The sequence below is a fragment of the Mytilus trossulus genome, chromosome 9 (genome assembly GCF_036588685.1).
Source record: "Mytilus trossulus isolate FHL-02 chromosome 9, PNRI_Mtr1.1.1.hap1, whole genome shotgun sequence".
NCBI lineage: Eukaryota > Metazoa > Mollusca > Bivalvia > Mytilida > Mytilidae > Mytilus > Mytilus trossulus.
Window position 1 is genome coordinate 64,822,159 of NC_086381.1, and position 21,509 is coordinate 64,843,667.

Sequence of the window (21,509 nt, forward strand, 5' to 3'; positions counted from 1 at the left end):
TTAATCTATTTTGCTATAGATTTTGCAACTTATTATTTGAAGAAGAAATAAAGGAAATGTAAAGCACTGTTACATATTTAAAATATTTGGTACTACTGTAAACTATATAAAGCCCAGATATTGTTTTTCTTTTTTAAAAACAATAATGTTAAAAGCTGCTTCATATCAATTTAAGAATGTATCACTTACTTAAAATAGGAGATAACTTTCCTTTCAACAGAAAATGTGTAGTATACTTAGACAGCTTGAACTTCAGTACTGTAGGTGGATATAAGATAAATAATACAAAAATAGTGATATATCTAGATATAAGTATAGCCATTTATAAATAAGTTTTGGGAGGTATATATTTATGTTTATAAGTTAGGAAGTTACACAATAATCATCATAATGTTGAATTAGTCGAGATGGTAAATATTTCATTATGAACAACCTTAATTTGAGATTGTACTCATCTTGTTGACTAACACCTTTACAGTTTCTTTAATGGTCTACTTCATAAATGTAACGTAGTTATTTCAGCAGAGATAAATTTTTACAGATTTCTAATTTAAAAGAAAATTTAAAGCTATTTATGTGGGATTTTATTAGAATAATTTTTACTTCTCCCAAATTCAAATCTTGTAAACAAATTTTGTCATGTGACATTTAAATAGAAATTCCAAAAATAAATAACATAAATCAATCTTTTCTACCATTAGTTTAACAAATCAAATAATCCTGAATAAATAAGAACAATTCTGGCACATTAAACATCGAAGGCTAATTTTCCAGAAAATGGTTTTAAATACTACTTTTCCAAGGAATATCAGTTAATGTACATGTAAATTTAATCACAGGAGATTTATGTAAAACCTGTGTAAAGTAAAAAATACTTGACTGCAAACGTGTTTATTTTTATTCAGTGAGTTTTTGTTTCCTCATTTCTAGGACAAACCCTACCATGTGATTAATTTTCATGTTTTTTCTCTGATTTTCATTTAAGATCAAATTAACTAGAGGAGATATTTTCACAATTTTATCACAGTCCTCGGTGGACCAAGTTAACATTGGTTTCAATATAAATAAATATATGGTATGATTGAAGGTGAGACATTATCCAACTGGGTCCAAAAGATGTTATATTTAACTGATCTTTAAAAAATGATAAACATTTACGGAAGAAGAAAATGAAAAACCCTATACTCATGGCCTTTTCCAGTGTTATTCTAATGACGGTGTATTCTTAAAAACATAGTAAATGCTCAAAACACAAAATACAAATCATAAAAATATTCAATTATGTGCAATAATATAACAAATAAAAACAAAGACATTACCTATACTTAAACAAAGCTACATGAAACATGGATATTGCACTTTTCCTCTTATTATGTATATTAACTCACCATGTTAAACTTTAATGATAAAATAATAGAGTTAGGTATATGAATCAATATAAGAAACATGATTTATTTCAACAGCAGACATCTTTTTTTATTCATTGAAATTCTGATCTTATCCAATTTACCCTGTTCTAATACAAACTTTAACATGTAAACTATGCAGAGCATTCAAAGTCATCAGACCATTGACTGAGGGTTCAATTATCTATGAGGTATGTCAATGCTTATGCATAAACTCATCATAGATACCAGGACTAATTTTTTTATATACGCCAGACGCGCGTTTGGTCTACAAAAGACTCATCAGTGACGCCCGAATCCAAAAAAAGTTAAAAAGGCCAAATAAAGTACGAAGTTGAAGAGCATTGAGGACCGTAATTCCTAAAAGTTTTGCCAAATCCAGCTAAGGTAATCTATGCCTGAGGTAGAAAAGCCTTAGTATTTGAAAAATTCAAAATTTTGTAAACAGTTAATTTATAAATATAACCATATCAATGATAATTCATGTCAGCACAAAAAGTGCTGACTACTGGGCTGGTGATATAAAATCTCTGCATACCAAATATCATTGACCTACTACAAATGTTCTCTTTGACTGAACCTTATTACAAACTAATACATAAAAAGTAAGCAAAAGTTTAAAAGTCAATAGACCATGGCTGAGCGCAGGGCCAAATAATCTCCATTAAAATTAGATGCTAATATAAGTGCATTAATCATTGATATAACTATTTATTTCAAATAAACTGACCTAATCCCAAACTAATACATTCTTGAATTCAATGCCGTTTAAATCTGAAACAGCAAACCTTAATGTATATAGCTTTTTGACTCAGTCAAGGTGAAACAAAAATCAGTAAAACTTAAATGTTTTTTGGAATGTTTATAAGAAAATCAAATTTATATCAGTTAATATAATTAAACAATAGGGAATGGAATGATAATCTTGAAAACAAAGTACATGGGATAAATACTACAAATACAAATTTTAATATAAATAGATAAATAGATGCACTACATTGATGTTCGATTAATGTAATAAACTGTGAAAGTATTAAATCTACAATTACATTATCTTGCAAAAGATATTCTATGTTTAACATGTGTGGGAGTTGCATTAATATGGTATTTTTGGTTAAAAAAAAGCAATCAACAAAAATGTCTTTTCATTGAAGATGTACTTGTGTGTCACCTCCCAGCTGCAAATAATAAAAGCAGAACCAGCTACATAAAACTTTAAAGTGTGGGGAAACCCACAAAAAATCACTCTGATAAAAAATCTAAATAGCAGGTACAAAACTAATCCCTGGTTAAACATGTTAAAGAATTTGGGCAAGGTTAGGCAACTTATGTCAAGACTTTTAAACAGGTGGAAGTTCAACATGGCCAAGAACAATTGTGATGCAAGAAGGCAGAAATGTTGCCTAAGTACCACTTCTATGGGGTGTTTTACAGCCTTGAATACCCATTAGGTTCTGGCATGACTTTTTAAGCTTTGCCATCAACCCCATCATAATACGCACACAATTTTCAAATTTTAACAACAATTTACATAAAAAAAGAAGAAAAAAACTTTTGATGAAGATCTTTCACAATCATACATTTTTTCACATCAGTTAGACTTGGAGTAAAACAATAAATTACATGATTGATAAGGGTATAAAATGGGCACATACATTAACATTCAAGTTATGAAGGTCTGATATATATAATATATATACATATAAACCTTAACGATCCGTAAATAATACATATTTTTTGTATTAGTTGATAAACAAATAATTTAAATCTTATATTTGGACTCATCATATACCAGTGAACAAAAATCCATTTCAAATATTATGCAAAACAAAACCCTACATAGAAAAATAACTTACTAAACTACACTTCACGCCCTATGTGACGCATGGCACAATGGGAGATGTATTTATAAGTTGCTAATTGCATGAACATCACAGTTTATAAGTAATCTCATTGAAAGGCAAAATGTCATGGGAAGCTTATGAAAGCAGCATCATTAACGAAAAAATATTACAAGGCAAGAAAGGATTCTTTTTAATGGTGTGACAGCTAAGCAGAATACATATATGTCCTGATTTTATCAATTTGCATTATTGGGGTTTAGAATAAGTACTTTCAATTTCCTGTAAATGTTTTCAATGCAAAGGCATAAAAACAATATGCCAAAATATGCTACAATAAACAACAAAATTGGGACTTTTTCAAATTCGGCATGAGACAACAATGTCTTAACAAACAAGCCCTTTCCTTAATTAATGTTTATACCAGTATCAAAAAAAATTTATAAATGCAAATTCAAAATATACACACAAAAAATGTACAGAAGAAAGCTGCTATTAAAATTTGCAAGTATTATATGACTTTAAAGCACTAGTTGTTCTGTATTGGTTTTTTAAGCTAGTCAAAGTTATATTCCTTTTCATATACAATAAAAATTCAAACAATCACAGCCATTTATCAATACATATATTTGGAAGACACAAACACATAACAAACATTACTTTTACTATTTTAACAGTGAACACAAATGTTTTTTTCAACTTCACTCTCTTTTCTCTGACACGTGACAACAACATAGATATCACATTTACTTATTTGCTATGTTTGTATGAATTTAAAGTATTTGCAACATTTGAATGACATCAAATGAGATGATGCTACTTAGCCTCATTTCGACTGAAGTTCATTGGCTTAATCTTATTTTCTCTGGCATTTCATTGGCTAAATTTTTAAATTTTCTGGCATTCTTTGGCTAAGTCTTCAATCTTCTGTCTTTCCATTGGCTAAATCTGAAATCTGCTATCATTTCATTGGGTAGAGATTACATTCTGCTATACAAAATGTGATTTATTCTTTCATTTCATTGGCTGAAGATAATTGGCAGGTGCATAACCTTTGACTCCATCAGCATCCACATACCACCATTCAATATTATTTTCTTGGTCATGTTTAATCAATACTGTAACCACCTGGCCTTCAAACATAGATATTTCATTGCCATTTCTAGCTTCAAACGGGAATGCTGCATAGTAAAACTGAAAATGGAAACCAGTTCTAAACAGCAAGTTCTTTAAATTATCAATGCAGTCTTTTTCTCCATTCTTTATTCATTTTAACTTCAATTTTTAAGAGGTGTAATATGTGACTATTTTTTTTAATATGAATAGGTAAATTCTGTTTTTACTTGGGTTTTTTTGTCAACTTTTTGTTTGCTTTTAAGTTGCATACACAGACAAGAAGGAAAGAAGATGTGTAATAGTTTTAATTGATTCAATGACCTCAAGTTTGGTTTCAAACTTCAAATATTTATATGTTAATGTGATTGTAATATATTGTGTGTTGTTAATGCCTTGTTGGTCCAGTCATCATTAAAACGCATTGGTTTGCCATTGGAAGTTAAACAACCGTCCATCTATCTTTTTTTTTTGGCTTGACTCTAATATTGGTTAAGAAACCATTTTATCATTTAAAATCATAATAGACCTTACAAAACCCAAAGTTATAAAGCTACACTTTCAATACCTCTTCTGATGATATATTTGGACTCATATCTTCATCTAAAGCAAAATCTAACTCATCATCCTCTTCATTTTGATTGGATAAATTTTGTTCAATGGAATAGTCTGATACAGAAACATGTGGAGAAGACAATTCAGATTTCTGATCAATCACATTGCTTGTTTCATCTGCTGCCAACACAGGAGTCTGATCCATGGATGGGTATAAGCTCTGAGATGAAGATGTGGTTGCCTGGCTATGAAGTTTTAATAATGTTTTAGGAACAAAACCTTTTGCAGCTGAAAATAAAAATAAAATAAAATAGCTCAATAATAAAATAATATGAATTTTGTAATCAAAGGAACAAGGTGATATATGTATGTTTCACAATGTCTATCATAATCATCATCTATTGGCCCGAGAACACAATTATTTCATAGTGCATTTCTTTTAGACAATAAATTCAAATTAAAAAAATTGCACCTGCTCTTTCTCAAAAAGATTTTTACAGTGTAGTGTACTACCAGTGAGACAAATTATATCAAAATTATAGAAACTTCTACCTGCTTTATCTCAAAATATTGACAATTCTGTGTTAAGGGGGTGTAAAATTCAGTTTGACAACTACAGACATCATAAAATTTGACCTTTTTGAACTAGACCAAATCACTACTTAACATAAAAATTCAGCACCCAAATATTTTTAACATGTAATTACATCCCCCTACTTAATATTTCATGCATTTAATATCAAGAAATAGATTGGGAAAGTTTATCAATCAAAACATGCAAGTAATACACTGTTTACACTAGGGACTATATTCATTACACCAAATAAAAGGCATATCTTAACCTTTCTGAGTTGGTTCCTGTTGTTTACTGTACCTTTAACATTTCCCTGATAAAGATTAAAATGGTAGATGTGAGCACTCAAACATTCAACTTTTCACTTCCAAGTATTCAAGAGAATGGGAGGTCCTTCATTCTGTATTTCTTAATTCAACCATTTTTCTCTAATCTTTATTGATAGATCTCTATTCTATAACCTCTATTTTTTGGACTATTTATCTTTTTTTTTACCCTTTTATTCTGTATTGTTTTATGGTTTTCTATTCTTGAAACACTTTTCTGAATTTAAAGGACGCAGTAATATCATATGGCCTATTTATCTGGGTTTTTTTCCGCCTCCTTCTAAATTTTGTTTAACTATTCTCTATTCTGTAAAACCCCATTCTGAATTAACAGTACACAGTAATTCATATATATATATAGAAAATACAGACCACCATTATCAATAAACCATCGATCTTTATTTCCCATTGGATCTTTATCCATGATCAAGCCCACAGAATCTCCCTCCGCTACAGAAAGATCCATTAAGTCAGTGGCTGTGTAGGTGGAAGTCACATGGTACAGTTTGTCTGCTGGGTACTTCTGTTGTACAAACACTCGTTGACTATCACTTTGTGCAGTACTTGGAACCTTGAAAAGTATTCAGAATATTTAATCAAAATACTTGTGAACATAAAATTTAAATAAAACATTGAATTGCAACATAGCACACTTTAAAATTATTTGAATGGAGTTATCTTTCTTTGCTTATACTCTTAGTTGAACTTGAACTTTCTTTTTAGGTAACAGACATATTCTTTTGATGTAAATAAATTTATTTGGTAATTTTTAATAAAATGTTGGTTTTTTTCACTTCTGTTACTTCTAATCAAGCAATGTGTACACTGTGAATTAATTTATTTTCATGGGTACCAATTTTCATGGATTGATGAAAACTTGCATTTTTGTGGATATTTTATTTCCTGTTTTTTTCCAAAATCTGCATACATTCCTATAGAAAATGTGTTACTCATTGGACAGTAGAATTTGTGGTTCATGGGTAACAACGAAATCCACGAAAATTGGTATGCAACAAATAATAACAAATCCACAGTACATGTTATTAGCCATCTTTTTTTGTCCTGAAGCCACTAGGTCTTTCTTAAAAAAAATTAAGATGGCTTATCTTGCAACTTAATCATTATAACATAGATATTGAGTGAAGGATTCAATGGTATTTAGAAAATACTAGAAAAAAATCAAAATTGAACAACTAAGAGCTGCATTGTTCTCTGAAAATGCTGAACATGAGCCAATTAAATTTGATGACATAAAGATAATACTGTGGATTCAATTATTTTTGTGGGTTTCAATTTTTGTGGATTACTGGAAACTTGCATCTGCCAATCTCTGCATACAAAGCCTATTGAAAACATGTTATTCGTTGACCATTAGAATCAATGGATCACCTAGGCCTGTACTCATGAAATCCATGAAAATTGGTATACAACTAAAATGAAACCACAGTACTCAATTTTAGACACTGGGGATTACTAGCAAGCTTACAGGTGAAGGCAGTAGAGAAGAAGTGTCCATTGACATCCGTTTGGATTTCTTGTCTGTCGCTTTTCCTACCACTGGTTTCCCTAATGTTTCCATCTTAGGATTAAAGCCTTTTGGTATTATGCGTAGTAAAGACATTTTGTCTATCATGGCCACATGGTGGATGTTAAAGCTGTCAACAACAGTACCTTCTGTTTGTAATAGCAGCGGCATCTAAAAAGAAGAAATTGTACAAATTAACTAATTATCTTATTTTACATACAAAAGCCCTCATCACGTTAAAGATCCCTTGCAACGATTCTTTGAAGAGTATGTAGCTAGCATATTGTAAGGTCAAACTGATTTACCTTTTAACAATTACTTGAGACTTAATATATTTCCTGGTTGGACTCCAATTTCTCACATTATTTTATCTCAGTAAACCTTAAGCTTGTAAAACCTATATTTCTACTGTAAAATTATCAACTTGTTTTTGCCAAGAATATATATGTCGTGTATAAGTTGCAATTTTGTACAGGTTATAACATGTACAAAAATATTGTACATGTTATAACTTGTATGATGCAAAAATACAAGTTATAACATGTACAAAAGTACCCCATACATGTTATAACATGTACAAAATATTGCTTAAAAATGGTTTCAACTTGTACAAAATTTAAAATAAATCTTAAAGAAGTAAAATATACATTTAAATTCACCAATGCATAAAGAACAACAATAAATAGGCTAATCTATCTTTATATCAATATCTTTGGATCTATTCTTCAACATTGTTGGCCTTCAGCATGACTTATGTAAATTTATAACTCACTTTTTGTTTTTAAACTATAATATCATTGCATGAGGCGAATGTCATTTTGATGTTTTAAATATATATCATTTACTTTGAAAGCATTTATTTGTAGTCTTTGGATGTTGTCTGCAACATTTGCGGGTTGTGGTCGTTAGACACATACCCAATTTCAATTTTCAATTTAATTTGTAGACACATCTATCCTGGATATCCTCTTATGTCTTTTAGTGTCAACTAGAATGACAATATTTTAATTGCCTTCAAAGTGGACACTCACAATTATAATTCATCAAATAAAGATAAGTCCATAGATAGGCATAAGAGGATCATAAGACATGTCCTTAGATATATGGGTCGTTTTCAAAATATGTCCAATTTTCAGTACACCCATGCTAACTTTTTTTATTTCTAATGGAAATTTCAGTTGTAATGTTTTAAATGAAAGCTTGTCGATTTGTGATTCAGAACATTAATAATAAACACACCTTACATCTATTTTGATAAGATTAAACTGCATTTAAGACCCATTTTGGGGGTATTTGTCTGCGTACAGTGTCAGAAAATCACAATTCAAATGATTTTTTTGCGATTTTCTGATCGGCTTGATATCTGCAAAAGGTACGTTTTAAGAACGTTAAATATTACTTTAACGAAAAATCGTAGCTTCTATATCATTGTATGTAACATATTATCTACAAACTAAATCGAATCTGCGTACAGAAGGTTCATGTCTTTCCTGTTACCACTACTTAAATCAGCCGTTAAATTATTCTCCCTATGAATATTGAATCAGTCAGTGTTGATCTCAAAAGTACAAAGTAATCTTTAAGAATGATATAGAATTACTGTCTGTTGATGAGGTAAATATGCGGTTTTATTGACTTTTAAAGTGACTACAAATAAATGCTTTCAAAGCAATGATATTATACTTTATAAACAAAAAGTGAGTTATAAATTTACATAAGTCATGCTGAAGGCCAACAATGTTGAAGAATAGATCCAAAGATATTGATAATGAAGCCTGGTGCAATGAAAACTATTTCAGCTCTCTCTTGCTTTTACAGAGTAAGCATATACAACATTGTTTTAGTCTTTGCATGTTATAAACATGAGAGGGGGGAGTATTTCCCAAAATTATAAAGAATCGCTCTTAAAATTTGTTGGAAGGATTTAGAAACTAGTATCTAATGTAATTGGCATTGAGGAATGCAAGCTTTTAATAAATAATTTCACACTTATTTCAACCATGATGGACTGCATAAAACATACAATTACATGAAAACACATTTTGCCAACATTATTCATGAAACATATATTTCTGAAACTTTGTGATCATTGTCCTTAACAGAAAAAGACATGTTCTGGCACATTATTGTTGTTCTTTATGCATTGGTGAATTTAAATGTATATTTTACTTCTTTAAGATTTATTTTAAATTTTGTACAAGTTAAAACCATTTTTAAGCAGTATTTTGTACAGGTTATAACATGTATGGGGTACTTTTGTACATGTTATAACTTGTATTTTTGCATCATACAAGTTATAACATGTACACTATTTTTGTACATGTTATAACCTGTACAAAATCGCAACTTGTACACGACATATACATTGAAGTTATATTTGCCAATTGACCAATCAAAACAGTAATATTTGCCAAATGACCAATCAAAACTGTTAACTATAACCATGATAGCTATCACAGGCAAACAAGAATCTGTATTTAAGTCTTATTAATCATTAGGATGTGCAGTCTATGTTGGGTATTTTATGTACACTAAATAAACTTTATATTAATTGTAAATTACTTCTGATGTGATAAAATTAATATAGCCCTGTATTTTGAAAAACTGATTAATTTTTGTGTTTCTCTTAAAAGTTTGATTTGAAGTTAAGGGTCGTGTTTGTGCTGTAAATGTACTTTATACATAAGTACATGGTACATATATGCACAATGAAAAAAAATTAGAAACAGCAAAGAAAAGATGTGTATCATGTTAGTCTTACCCCTAACAAACAATTCAATATATCAGAAAACAGGAAATGTGAAACTAAGACATCAGAAAAAGCAACTCATAACTGAAAGCTGCTATTTAGATATGAAGTCATTCTTTATTCGAGAAAGTGTGGCCAAAATTTTCAAAGAAAGTCTTTCAACAAATAGAGAAAATTAAAGTCTTGACAAACAGGAAAAAGGGTTCAGATACATATAATTAGCAAATGACTTGAAAATTTACCAGAGAAACTCCTAAAATTTATATTTAAGGTTGGACCTAACACTACAGGGAGATAACTCTGTAAAATCAGCTAAATGTTTTAATTATGTTGTGTTGTAAAGGAAATATTAAGCTTCTCAATGATCAAAATTGGTGTTTGTAAAATTGCTATATAACCAGTGCATTTTTTCTGACAAAAAGGTTGGTTCAAAATTTTTGAAATTTTTATATCTTTGTTAATTAGTCAAAGTAAATACTTTGTAAAAATTTTATGAAAATTAAACGAGCCAAATTAATTTTAGGGTAAGTGTTGGGTACCACCTTAAGGTTTTATGGGTGAAAATTTGTGATTTAGTTTCAAATGAAATATGCAATTCCAAAAATAAAATGGTAATTGCTGAATAAAAAGAAGAAAGTGTAGCTGCAGATGAAATCATAACGAAGATATGAAATCAAAAACATATGTATTTATGACAGTGAATTATGAAAATGTAGAGAGTGCTACAGATAGGAACTCAGAAGGTCTAGCTCTAGGTTTTACCTTTGCTTTATACTAAAATGAAAATTGAATAAATATAAATGAATAATATTTTAACTTTGATTCAATCTGAATACTGTTTTAACCCAATCAGAACTATTGTTGAATTGCCATGTGCTCACAATCAACCAATTGGAACTGTGAATTTTGGTTATGTATTGTTTGTATAAATTGACTGAAATAAAACTATAACCTTTACATGCTATAACAGTATTTAAAGCTGTTTTGAACAGCACATCAATTTTAAAATCTGTGAAAATTAACAGAAATATGTCTTTTTTTATGTGTCTTTGTGTCACTTTCACAGTATAGAATAACCAACTTTTCTTTTAATCATATGCAGGATTATTCTGTCATTTCTGTCATCACCAAACTTTTATTATCCTAATTCTAAATAAAAGAACCAAAACAAAATCTTCAACAAAGGTTATGTGTCTATACAATTAATGTGTTATGCAGATGCTCCAAATTTTCCCAGCTTAATCTACTGTAAATTCAGAAATTATTGTGATGTTTATATTATTGCGAATAATGCGACAGAGTTGTAAACTCGCATTTTGTAATATTTTAACTGAATAAAGCATGACTTTTCCCAAAATCATAAAAATTAAAAAAATTAAAATTGACAAAATCGCAATAATAAATGCACGCAATAATTTCTGAATCTGTATTTGAAATTCATCTACAGAACCTTACATCTATGATTTCTGTCATACTGTCCATTATACTGGTATTAAATTGTCTCTGAGCCCTGATAAATGTACTGATACAATCCTTCAGCAGTTTAAATGACAGACTGTACATCTTTGGCAGTTCATCCAGGAGCTGTGCATTTAAAGCTTCATAGGTAATCTTGGCTGCCTGCAGAGATTTCTCAGATCCCTACACAAAAATATAAATATTGAAACAAATGTTTACAAAAAAGTTCCAAGAAGAGCTTTCTCAAGGCAAAGAAAATGTTTGATGTCTAGTAGTAATCAATTACAGCTGATTACGATTACTGATTACAATTACCCCATGTCTGATGTCTACATAAATGCATACAAAAGTTTATCCAAAGCCAAATAACTGCCAGAACTCTAAGATCTGTACTTTCTGTCTTTAGTTTTGTGCTTCATGCATAAGCTGATCTGGTGAGTCAATTGATTTTTAGTTTGCTCTTATGTTGTTCTGCTGCATCATTATCCAAGGTTTGGTGGAGGATTGAGTGCTTATTGATCAGGAACGTATTGAACCCAGCAAAATTCTATATGTGCCTGTCCAAGAACAGTGGCCCTTAATTAAGGGGTTGTTGTTGGTTGCTGTCTGTTATACCTATTTTTTGGTTTATTGTTTTGCCATAATCCTTTTTTTTTTTTTTTATTGTTTTTTAAATTGTATCAAGGCAGGAATTGTACATCATATAACTATACTGTACAAGTTTTGCTCACTATCGAAGGTTGTACAGTTTAATCTTTAATTGTTTAATTCCTGTTATTTGGACATTTCTACTGCTTTTACAAATGATATCTATAAATGTACAGACCTTTTCCTCTTTCCTCTGCATAGAATCGTAATCTAAAAGTTTATCATATCTTTTTTGTATCACTTTATTTGGACCATTAAAGAATACCATTAGTTTGCTGAGGGGTACAACAACAATTTCAGCTACTGTGCAAGTCTGAAAAAAAAAATCAAGTTACAGATTAAAGAATACATATGTTAAACAACTGTATTTTGCAATTTATTTTTACAAAAGATTTTTAAACAATTTTTTTAAACAAGTCAAAATTTTGTAATCTGACAAGGGAAAGCTGCCTTTCATTGCCTTTGAAATGCCAAAGCAATTAATAATTATTTAAAGGTTTCATATCATTTGCTACATTATACCTAATCTGGTTAAGGATTTTTTTGTCAAATCAATATTTAGAAAAATGTACGTACAAACTCTGGAAGGTATTTATCCTGAATAATTTTGAAGAGCCTCTGGTATTTTGTGACATCAGGACAGGGTTTCTCGTCATAGAAATCTACCAAGTCTATCACTAACCCTTCATGACTGCTATATGATTCCTGAAATGCATTTATTTTTACATCTTTCAATAAATTTAATAAATAATAAAAAAAATTTAAACCTTCTTGTGATTGTATTTTTACCAAATTTTGTGTACATTCACAAGAAAATTTCAAAACAACTGTTGAACTTTTTGATTTCTTCATAACTTTTTAGAAATTTCATAAGTTCAGAGAATTAAAACAAAATTTATAATATATATGTGGGTCAACATTAGGTTATGATAGCTGACCATGGCGTAAGGTTTTTTCTTATTGTTGAAGGCCATATTGTGACATATAGTTGTTAATTTCTGTGTCATTTTGTCTCCTGTAGAGAGCTGTCTCATTGGCAATCTTCTTGTTTTTATTTTGATCTCTAAGTCAAAATGGCACATTCAATTGGTTTAAATAAGTGTAAAAATATTGCATTGTTCTTAAAGGGGTACTAGCTACGAGATATATAAAAAATCTAAAGTAAGATTTTTTTTGTTAAATCAATAATGAAAGTGAAATAGTGAAATAATAATTCGCTTTTAGCAGCCAAAATAGTTCAATTTTGTCAAATCAAGCAAAGAAACATTGATATTTGCTAATTCACTTGCAAGTAAATCAGTCGACCTCATTAAATCCGTATTCATGTGAACTTCAGTTTAACCCCTAGCTAGAGATTGACAACGCATGCATTGTACATGTACTGGTTATTTTTAAAGAAAAAGAATGTCAACAATGAAAGTGAAACTACGGTAAACCATTTGATTTCTTAATCGATCCATATGAAATCATTCTTATACAGTTGAAAACAATGAGAAACATATATGTTGAATCTATAAAATAAAATCAAACAGACCTATAAAAATCCAATTCCACATGTTGGTTTAACATATTTAATCTATTCATATCTTTTTTTATGTTGACATCGCTTATATGGTCATCTGAGTTCAAATCGATAGTTAATTAGATGGTATCTGGACTAAAATACACACGAAACGAACCTATATATTATCTACCCCATGCTCTGTAAATTGTTTATTTTAGACTTTTGATAGTTTGGATAAATGTTTTACATTGTTATAAATCAAATATGAGAATTTGAGTCAAATCGGTGACCATGAATTTGACAGCTAGTGCCCCTTTAAAATAAAATATTTTGTTGGTCTGCATTGTGTAATTTTTTTTTTAAAATGAAGGTGCTTATATTTTTTTGTCCATAAACAATTTTGACATCAAAGGTAAACATACCTGTAAACTATCCATGTAAGTCTGTACGTCCTTTGTAAATATTTTGACAGTTTTCTCCATTTCTCTAAACTTTATTTCCTCCTTGTCAAAATCTTCATCTTTGGTCTAAAATATGAACAAAATATAAATAAAAACAAGGAATAAAATGGATCTGCCCCAAAACTCCTACCTGAAATTCAAGAGATGTGACAAAAAATCAATTTTGTATTTGACATTTTAAAGATATCTCTTTTTCAATCAACATCATCGAAAACAAAAGTACACTTATCATCCCTGTTTTTTCAAAAGATTTTTTTTTTATTAAGTCAAAATTCATGAGCATTATTTCAAGTAAAGAAAACATTCATACAATTATGTTTTTGACTTCTTTGTTTTGTCCTTTTCTATGATTCTTTCAGTTTATCTGTTTTTTTCTTTCTGATTTTTTAAATTTGATTCTCTCTTATGTACTTTCCCCCTACATTTTATATAACTATACCATACTTTCAATGCAAGCAATGTGTGACACATCATAAAAAAATAACTTTTTCATATTTGTTAAGGAGAAATTATTCACCTGTGGAGAAATTCCAAGATTAGTGGATAGTCTCCCTTTAAACCGACTTCCTTTCTTTTTCAAAGTGTGTAAAGTAAGCTTGCCCAACATATCACCAAGTGATTGGTCTGTTTCCCTCTTATATTTGAAAACTATTTTAGAAACAAAAACAAAAGTAAATAATTATATACAAATTACACATAAATGCAAACATAAGGAGAAAAGTAACTATCATAAATTATATATGTGCCTTTCCCAAATAAGGAGATTTGGCATATTGAAGGTTGCTGTACATCATATTTCCTTTTTGCTTATTGTGTTATTTTCATACATCAGGCCTGATTTAATCATTTGAATTGTTTTGTATACTGTAAATTCAGAAATTATGGTGTGCATTTATTATTGCGATTTTGTCATTTCTATCTTTAAATGCGATTGTAATTTTTACGATTTTGAGAAAAGTCATGCATAATTCAGTTAAAATATAACATAATGCGAGTTTTAATTATTGCGTTTACAACTCTGTCGCATTATTCGCAATAATAAAAGCCTAGCAATAATTTCTGAATTTACAGTACTGTCATGTCAAGAGTTCTTATGGCTTGTTTTACAGTGCAGGGTTGGTTGATTTCCAAATGCAATTCACGATAATATAGTGCTTACATCTACTTCATTTGGTCTGTGATGGATACAATGGATTTATTTTTATTTCTCATGGAAATTGAGCATACAGGTGAACCATAAATTTAAATATATTAAAAAAATTAAAAAATTCTATCTGCTTGTATGAAAGGCAAATTTATATTATATCTTTATACCAATACATAGAATCTTTATCATGATCTTTTTTTTTTAATTTTTTAAAATAGATTTTGGCAAAGTCTAAAAATCAAACATCCATCAAAATGTTAGTTTTCCTCAATCCATAAAATTTGCTACTCATAAAAATAAATAAATCCGTAGAAAATTGTTGAAATGGAATTCATACGGCAGCTTCTTATTTTTATATTTGGACAACTATTTCATTCCCGAATATCTTACCCAGATCTTTTCTACGTTTGTATTCATTAATGGCGGCAGCCACATCTGTCATGGCGTTAATACCGTTCAAAACCTCCAACTTGTCTTCATGGCTGTCTTCTGTACTCTATAAAAATATTTATTTAGACAAAATGAAATGTCCCCATTCAAATGCATTGATCGGTCAAAAAAAGGGGGGATTCCAATCCCCTCCCCCCCTTGGATCCACCAAGGATATATCAAAATTAATATCTATTTTCCAATAAATGAGGTTATTTTTATGAATAAATTTAAACTTTCAAGAGTAACTAGCTAGTATAGTCTACAAATACTGAAAACTAACTTGTATTGGTGAAAACTATGTTTCATGTTAGCCCTTTCTTGCCTACTTCATGGTGTTTAATGTCATGAATTTCAAATTTATGTGTCAAGTAGTTATTAAAATGAGGAAATATGGTTAAACATGGTTTTCAACTGATTTTTATATTTTGTTCTTATGATGTACTGTTATACCACTGTCCCAGGTTAGGGGAGGGTTGGGATACCGCTAACATGTTTAAACCTGCCACATTATTTATGTATGTGCCTGTCCTAAGTCAGGAGCCTGATTTGTTTTTCGTTCATTTTTTTAATAAATAAGGCCGTTAGTTTTCTCGTTTGAATTGTTTTACATTGTCTTATCAGGGCCTTTTATAGCCGACAATGCGGTATGGGCTTTGCTCATTGTTGAAGGCCGTAGGGTGACCTATAGTTGTTAATGTCTGTGTCATTTTGGTCTTTTGTGGATAGCTGTCTCATTGGCAATCACACCACATCTTCTTTTATATATTTAAGTAGAAAAAAAATCATTCAAGAAATTTGGTTGGTTTACACTAACTCTCAAGCAATGAACTGTCAATAAATCAAATATACTTTTTTCTTAAATGCATTCTAATATAAAATCAAATTCAATTCATATCTTGTCAATCTGTTGAAACTTTTTTTATTGTAACTCGTTCAACCATACAAATAAATTTTCCAATGGCATATTTAAATGTGGTGTAAGGGAGATAATTTGTTTCTGTTTGAATACTATCCTCACTTTCTTTCTCTATTTATAAATACCTTAATCAGCTCATTGAGCAACAGAGGGTATTTGAGAATTCTCTGTACAGGTTTGATTAGTAAAGCTTCAAGGTCAAATACAACAATTTGTTCTCGTAATTCATTCAACTTTCCAGTAAAATACTGCTTGATTGAAGGCTCATCTCTGTACTTTAATAAAAAAAAAAAGGCATGATAAAAATTCTGTGTTTTGGTATAAAGATATAATAAACATAATTTTGGCATTGTTTTATGATGATTTTATACATTTTTTGTGTTTTTTTGGTCTTGAGGCATCAATGTTGTAAACTGTAACATAATATTGTAATAATTATTATTTTATTAATATCATACAACCAACATGAAATTTAGGAATTGTTGCTTCAGCAGTTTGTTATTCACTTCTTTATTGACTATTTCAACTGTATCAAGCTAAAATAAAATGACAAAAACACCAATTGGTTACCTAAATAAAGAAAAGACAAAATAAAATTTCATAGAATTGTGCAGCAGCCTTTGACAAAATTGAGAATATAGAAATGATGTTCACAAAACAAAAGATTTTTTTTAACATACCTTTTCAAGAATAGATATAACTTCATCATGATTTCTACAATAGGGGGCATAAGCATTCTTCATATCTTCACTAAGTTTGATAAAACAAGATCCTGAAATAAACATTGTTAAAAATTGCATTGTATCAATATGTATAAAAAAAAATATGTGTTGGTTTAATGTTACTGCCAACAAAACACAAATTCCGGAATAATAATTTATAACTAAATAGATATAGGAAGATTTCGTGTGGGTGCCAATGAGACAACTCTGCATCCAAATAACAAGTCATAAAAGTAAACCATTATTAGTCTTCAACACAGAGCCTTGGCTCACATTGAACAACAAGCTATAAAAGGCCACAAAATTACTAGTGTAAAACCATTCAAACGGAAAAACCAACGGTCTAAAGGACCTGAAATGTTTGGGCCAAACTTCTTTTTACTTTACATCTACAGGTCACAATATGGGTGTCCATAGATGGACAAGATTTGAATCATCTTGAAAACTGTATCATTGGTATGTGAAATAATCATAAAATAATTGTTAGATATTGGTTTCCTTGTAAAAACTAAAATATGGCCATCTGAAATGAAAACAAAAATATGGGTGACATTAATTAGAATCTTGATGTGTTTTGTCATTTAGTTGGGGACTTTCCGTTTTGATTTTTCCTCTGTGTTCAGTATTTTTGTGATTTTACTTTTTGCAAAGACTTTCGTTTCAGCATGTGTCAAACTTAACAGTCATGATCACCAGATCATTTGTAAGATATACATACATAATCATTATTGGGTGACTTTCTTTGACACAAAATATCATACTGCCGATTTTTTTACTCCAATTTAAGTATCTCTATGCTTTAACTGTATTGGTATATATGTCTTGTATCTGGTATCTAGTATAAAAATCCAAACAGCATTCCCATACAATCTCATAACGCCATACCTAATAACTGATCTTCAAAATCCTTTCCATTAACAGCATCCTCTAACAAAGTGAGGAGTCTTTGTGAGACGTCAGCCACATCTTCTATGTTACCAAATACTGCTTCTACATCTACATCAGGGCACTGAAATATCACAATATCAACATATAAAATACTTTTATTTTCTTCTCTTGTCTTTCATGTTTGTGTCCTCACATATCTTCATCTGTTCAATGCTGTATAAACCTTGTCATCTTATTAGGTTTCAATGATTGTGGCATCAATGAATAAATGAGACTTTATATATTGGATCTGTATCTGATTTACACAATGGGTGCCATATATTTCCCTTCTTGGCCATCTGAGTTTAACCCTTGTTTTTGGTGTGGTTAATGTTGCTCAGTGTTTAGGCTTTTATGTACGGTTTTGTGGATATTTTTATTTTGCCATGGCTTAGTCAGTTTTTTATTTTGAATGTCAACTATATAGTTACTTGCTTGTTATCTTCCAACTTTTTTCAAGTTTATGGTCTTTCAACAACATAATTCATTTGGTTTTTCAAATTATTTTGTTTTGCATGCCACTAATAAGTTTTAAGCAGGTGAAACTCAGTTCTTGAGTATTTAATTACAAGCTTGGCATCTTTAATGATATTTTAATATTTTTGTGCTGAGTAAAACGCACAGTGAACCTTATAATTTGGTTAAAACCTTATTTGTAAATTCAGATATTATTGTGTGCATTCATTATTGTGATTTTGTCATATTGAACTAAAATGCAATTTCAATTAATTTATGCGATATCAAAATAAAATCCTGTTTGATTCATCAAAATTTTTAAAATGCGAGTTTGAATTATTGCTTTTAAAACCCTGTCGCATATTTCGCAAAAATAAAAACATCGTAACAATTTCTGAATATACAGTATATTTTTAACATGTTTTACATTAAAAAGAACATGTGTACTATGTATCAGGTTAAAGCGTATAAAACTTCAAGATACACTACCTAAAACCAACCCGAAACAGACAGACAAACAGACACAGATTCCAAGCATAATGCCCTCCTACTATTTCAATGGTCTAAAAAATTAAGGTTCTAATGCAATTGTTTTGTATCAATGCTTCTGATTGGATGACAGTTAGCATAAAATTCTCTATCTCCTTGTCTGTAACTAAGGAAGCTGACATTTTGAATTGCTGAATGTATTGACATGTAATTTTTACAGTAATAAGCCAAAAAACTCACATGTTGCACCTAATATCTTCTTTTTATCAAATTTCATTACATTCTGAAGCAACACAGAAAATGCCCGGTGTTTATGTTTGACATCAGAAGCATACCTATGACGTCACCTAGTGTAGGGACCAAAGAAGATAACATCTTTTCACGTAATTTCTTTAATGAAGATTTTACACTGAAATAATGATGGAAAGGAGTAAGTTCGGTAAGGGCCATATTTGGCCCCAATTATAAAGTTCATAGTTACGAGATAATAAATGCTTTAAGTTGCCTTAAAGACATGTGAGAAAGTTAAACAGAACTGTTTTTGTCAAAGTTTAATTCTAACATGTTGATTTTTACATCCCAAAAAGGTCAAGATAAGGGATTTTTGTGAAATTTGACAAAATCAGCTGGATTTCAACCAAATAAAGGACCAGGAAACATAGAGCGCAGGCGTCGACAAGCTAAATATTCAAATAAGACATGTGAAATGTCTTCACAAACAGTATTTTAAAAGATCTTTGTTGTCGACGTATGCGCTCTGTGTTTCCTGTCCAATAATTCCTGGAAATTTACCCATTTTCATTGATTTTTCGTGAAAAATCAATATGAGTACAACTTGTGACGTCATAATGAAACGCAGAAATGTGAAATTTTCAATAAAACAAGTACACACCCGTGATATCGCGGGTCCGTGACTGAATTAAAGTATATAACTATGCCTAAGCCTTATTTTAGTAATTGGTATTGTCATCTGATAAAGTCATGTCGATTATAAGATACACAGTTTTCTCTGCTTTCAAATCTTTCTGTTTGAAACTGTCGACCTGAAACTTATTAATTATTGGAAATATTAATTATTTGGAAAACAAAAGGTCCAGGCTATCCAGGAATGGGGTATTTTTTAATCAACAGCATTGTCCTATATTAGTTATCTTAGAAAGTCTTGCTGATTGCTGAATAAAGCTACAATAGGGAACAATTTGACAATGATTGAATCTAGTAGTGTCAGCCCTTTGATTATGACCCGTGTATATAGCAAAATCCTAAATACATCGTTTGGTGGTGCGCCTGTCAAATGCGGAACGTACAGATAAGGTAATAGCTAACAGGTGAATATACTATTGGTATCGGTATCGGATTAGACCCGGAACTTGTTAATTATTGGCAATATAAATTATGTGGAAAACAAAAGGGTCTGGAGTGGTGTAATTTTTAATCTACACCATTGTCCTATATTAGTTATATATAGAGTTGAATTCTTTGATTTGTCGTTTTTACCCGATGACGGCTGACAAATTGGACCTCGTAATTTTAGTATTATAGATGGCTTATATCCTATCTAGTCAATGTATTAGGTATAATTTATCGTGATATTGGTAAATAAATCAGAATTTGAAATTTACGCTAAAAAGTGGGGCCATTTTAGGACCTTATCGAACATACTCCTTTAACTATGAACTTGTTTTGCATTAGAATAGAGATTACTGTATTGTATTTGAAACTTTGCGGACGTCCATCAGTAGTTTTACTGTCGCAAATACCCATTTACCTGTCTCCGCTATGCGTCGCCAGGTAAACTAAATCTGCGACAGTAAAACCACCGATGGACGTCCTTAAAGCTTCAAATACAATACAGTTATCTCTTAATTGCAACAGAACTTCCTCGTGTATTAATAATTTACCTTGTCTGCTGTTGGACTAACAAAAGTCTCAATACACAGATGTAGTCCATGAAGGAAATCTCTTTCTGTTTGTATCAGCTCGTCTATAACCTTCTCTCTTTTTTCTCTTCTCTTTATCTTTTGTTCCTCTGCTTTCTTTCTGTCTTCTTCTTTTCTCTGTTCTTCTTCTTTCTTTTTTTCTTCCTCAGCCATTTTTCTGGCTACTTCATCCAGTTCTGAGCTTGGTAAAACTTTGTGAAGATTTTCTGTGGAAATAAAGGAATAATAAAAAGTTCATTGTTTTTTTCTTCAAAAATTAATGTATTGCTGACTATCTTTAATTTTTACCCTGCCTGTTGACCCTAACAAAGTTGGCTAGG

At 30.2% G+C, this 21,509-nt stretch overlaps 1 protein-coding gene across 1 annotated transcript in view; it reads right to left on the reverse strand.

Annotated features, from left to right (window-relative positions):
• Nucleotides 1-904: 904 nt before the first annotated feature.
• LOC134684854 (dynamin-binding protein-like) overlaps nucleotides 905-21,509 on the reverse strand; it is a 41,751-nt gene continuing 21,146 nt past the window's right edge. The window contains exons 6-19 of the mRNA XM_063544165.1: nucleotides 21,151-21,395; nucleotides 18,263-18,386; nucleotides 17,336-17,427; nucleotides 16,781-16,930; nucleotides 15,698-15,803; nucleotides 14,678-14,808; nucleotides 14,122-14,226; nucleotides 12,772-12,900; nucleotides 12,374-12,508; nucleotides 11,545-11,730; nucleotides 7,302-7,511; nucleotides 6,188-6,386; nucleotides 4,929-5,203; nucleotides 905-4,441 (exon numbers count right to left, since the gene is read on the reverse strand). Of these exons, the coding sequence (XP_063400235.1) occupies nucleotides 4,262-4,441; nucleotides 4,929-5,203; nucleotides 6,188-6,386; nucleotides 7,302-7,511; nucleotides 11,545-11,730; nucleotides 12,374-12,508; nucleotides 12,772-12,900; nucleotides 14,122-14,226; nucleotides 14,678-14,808; nucleotides 15,698-15,803; nucleotides 16,781-16,930; nucleotides 17,336-17,427; nucleotides 18,263-18,386; nucleotides 21,151-21,395 (2,267 nt within the window). The 3' untranslated portion in view covers nucleotides 905-4,261. The remainder of the gene's footprint in view (nucleotides 4,442-4,928; nucleotides 5,204-6,187; nucleotides 6,387-7,301; nucleotides 7,512-11,544; nucleotides 11,731-12,373; nucleotides 12,509-12,771; nucleotides 12,901-14,121; nucleotides 14,227-14,677; nucleotides 14,809-15,697; nucleotides 15,804-16,780; nucleotides 16,931-17,335; nucleotides 17,428-18,262; nucleotides 18,387-21,150; nucleotides 21,396-21,509) is intronic.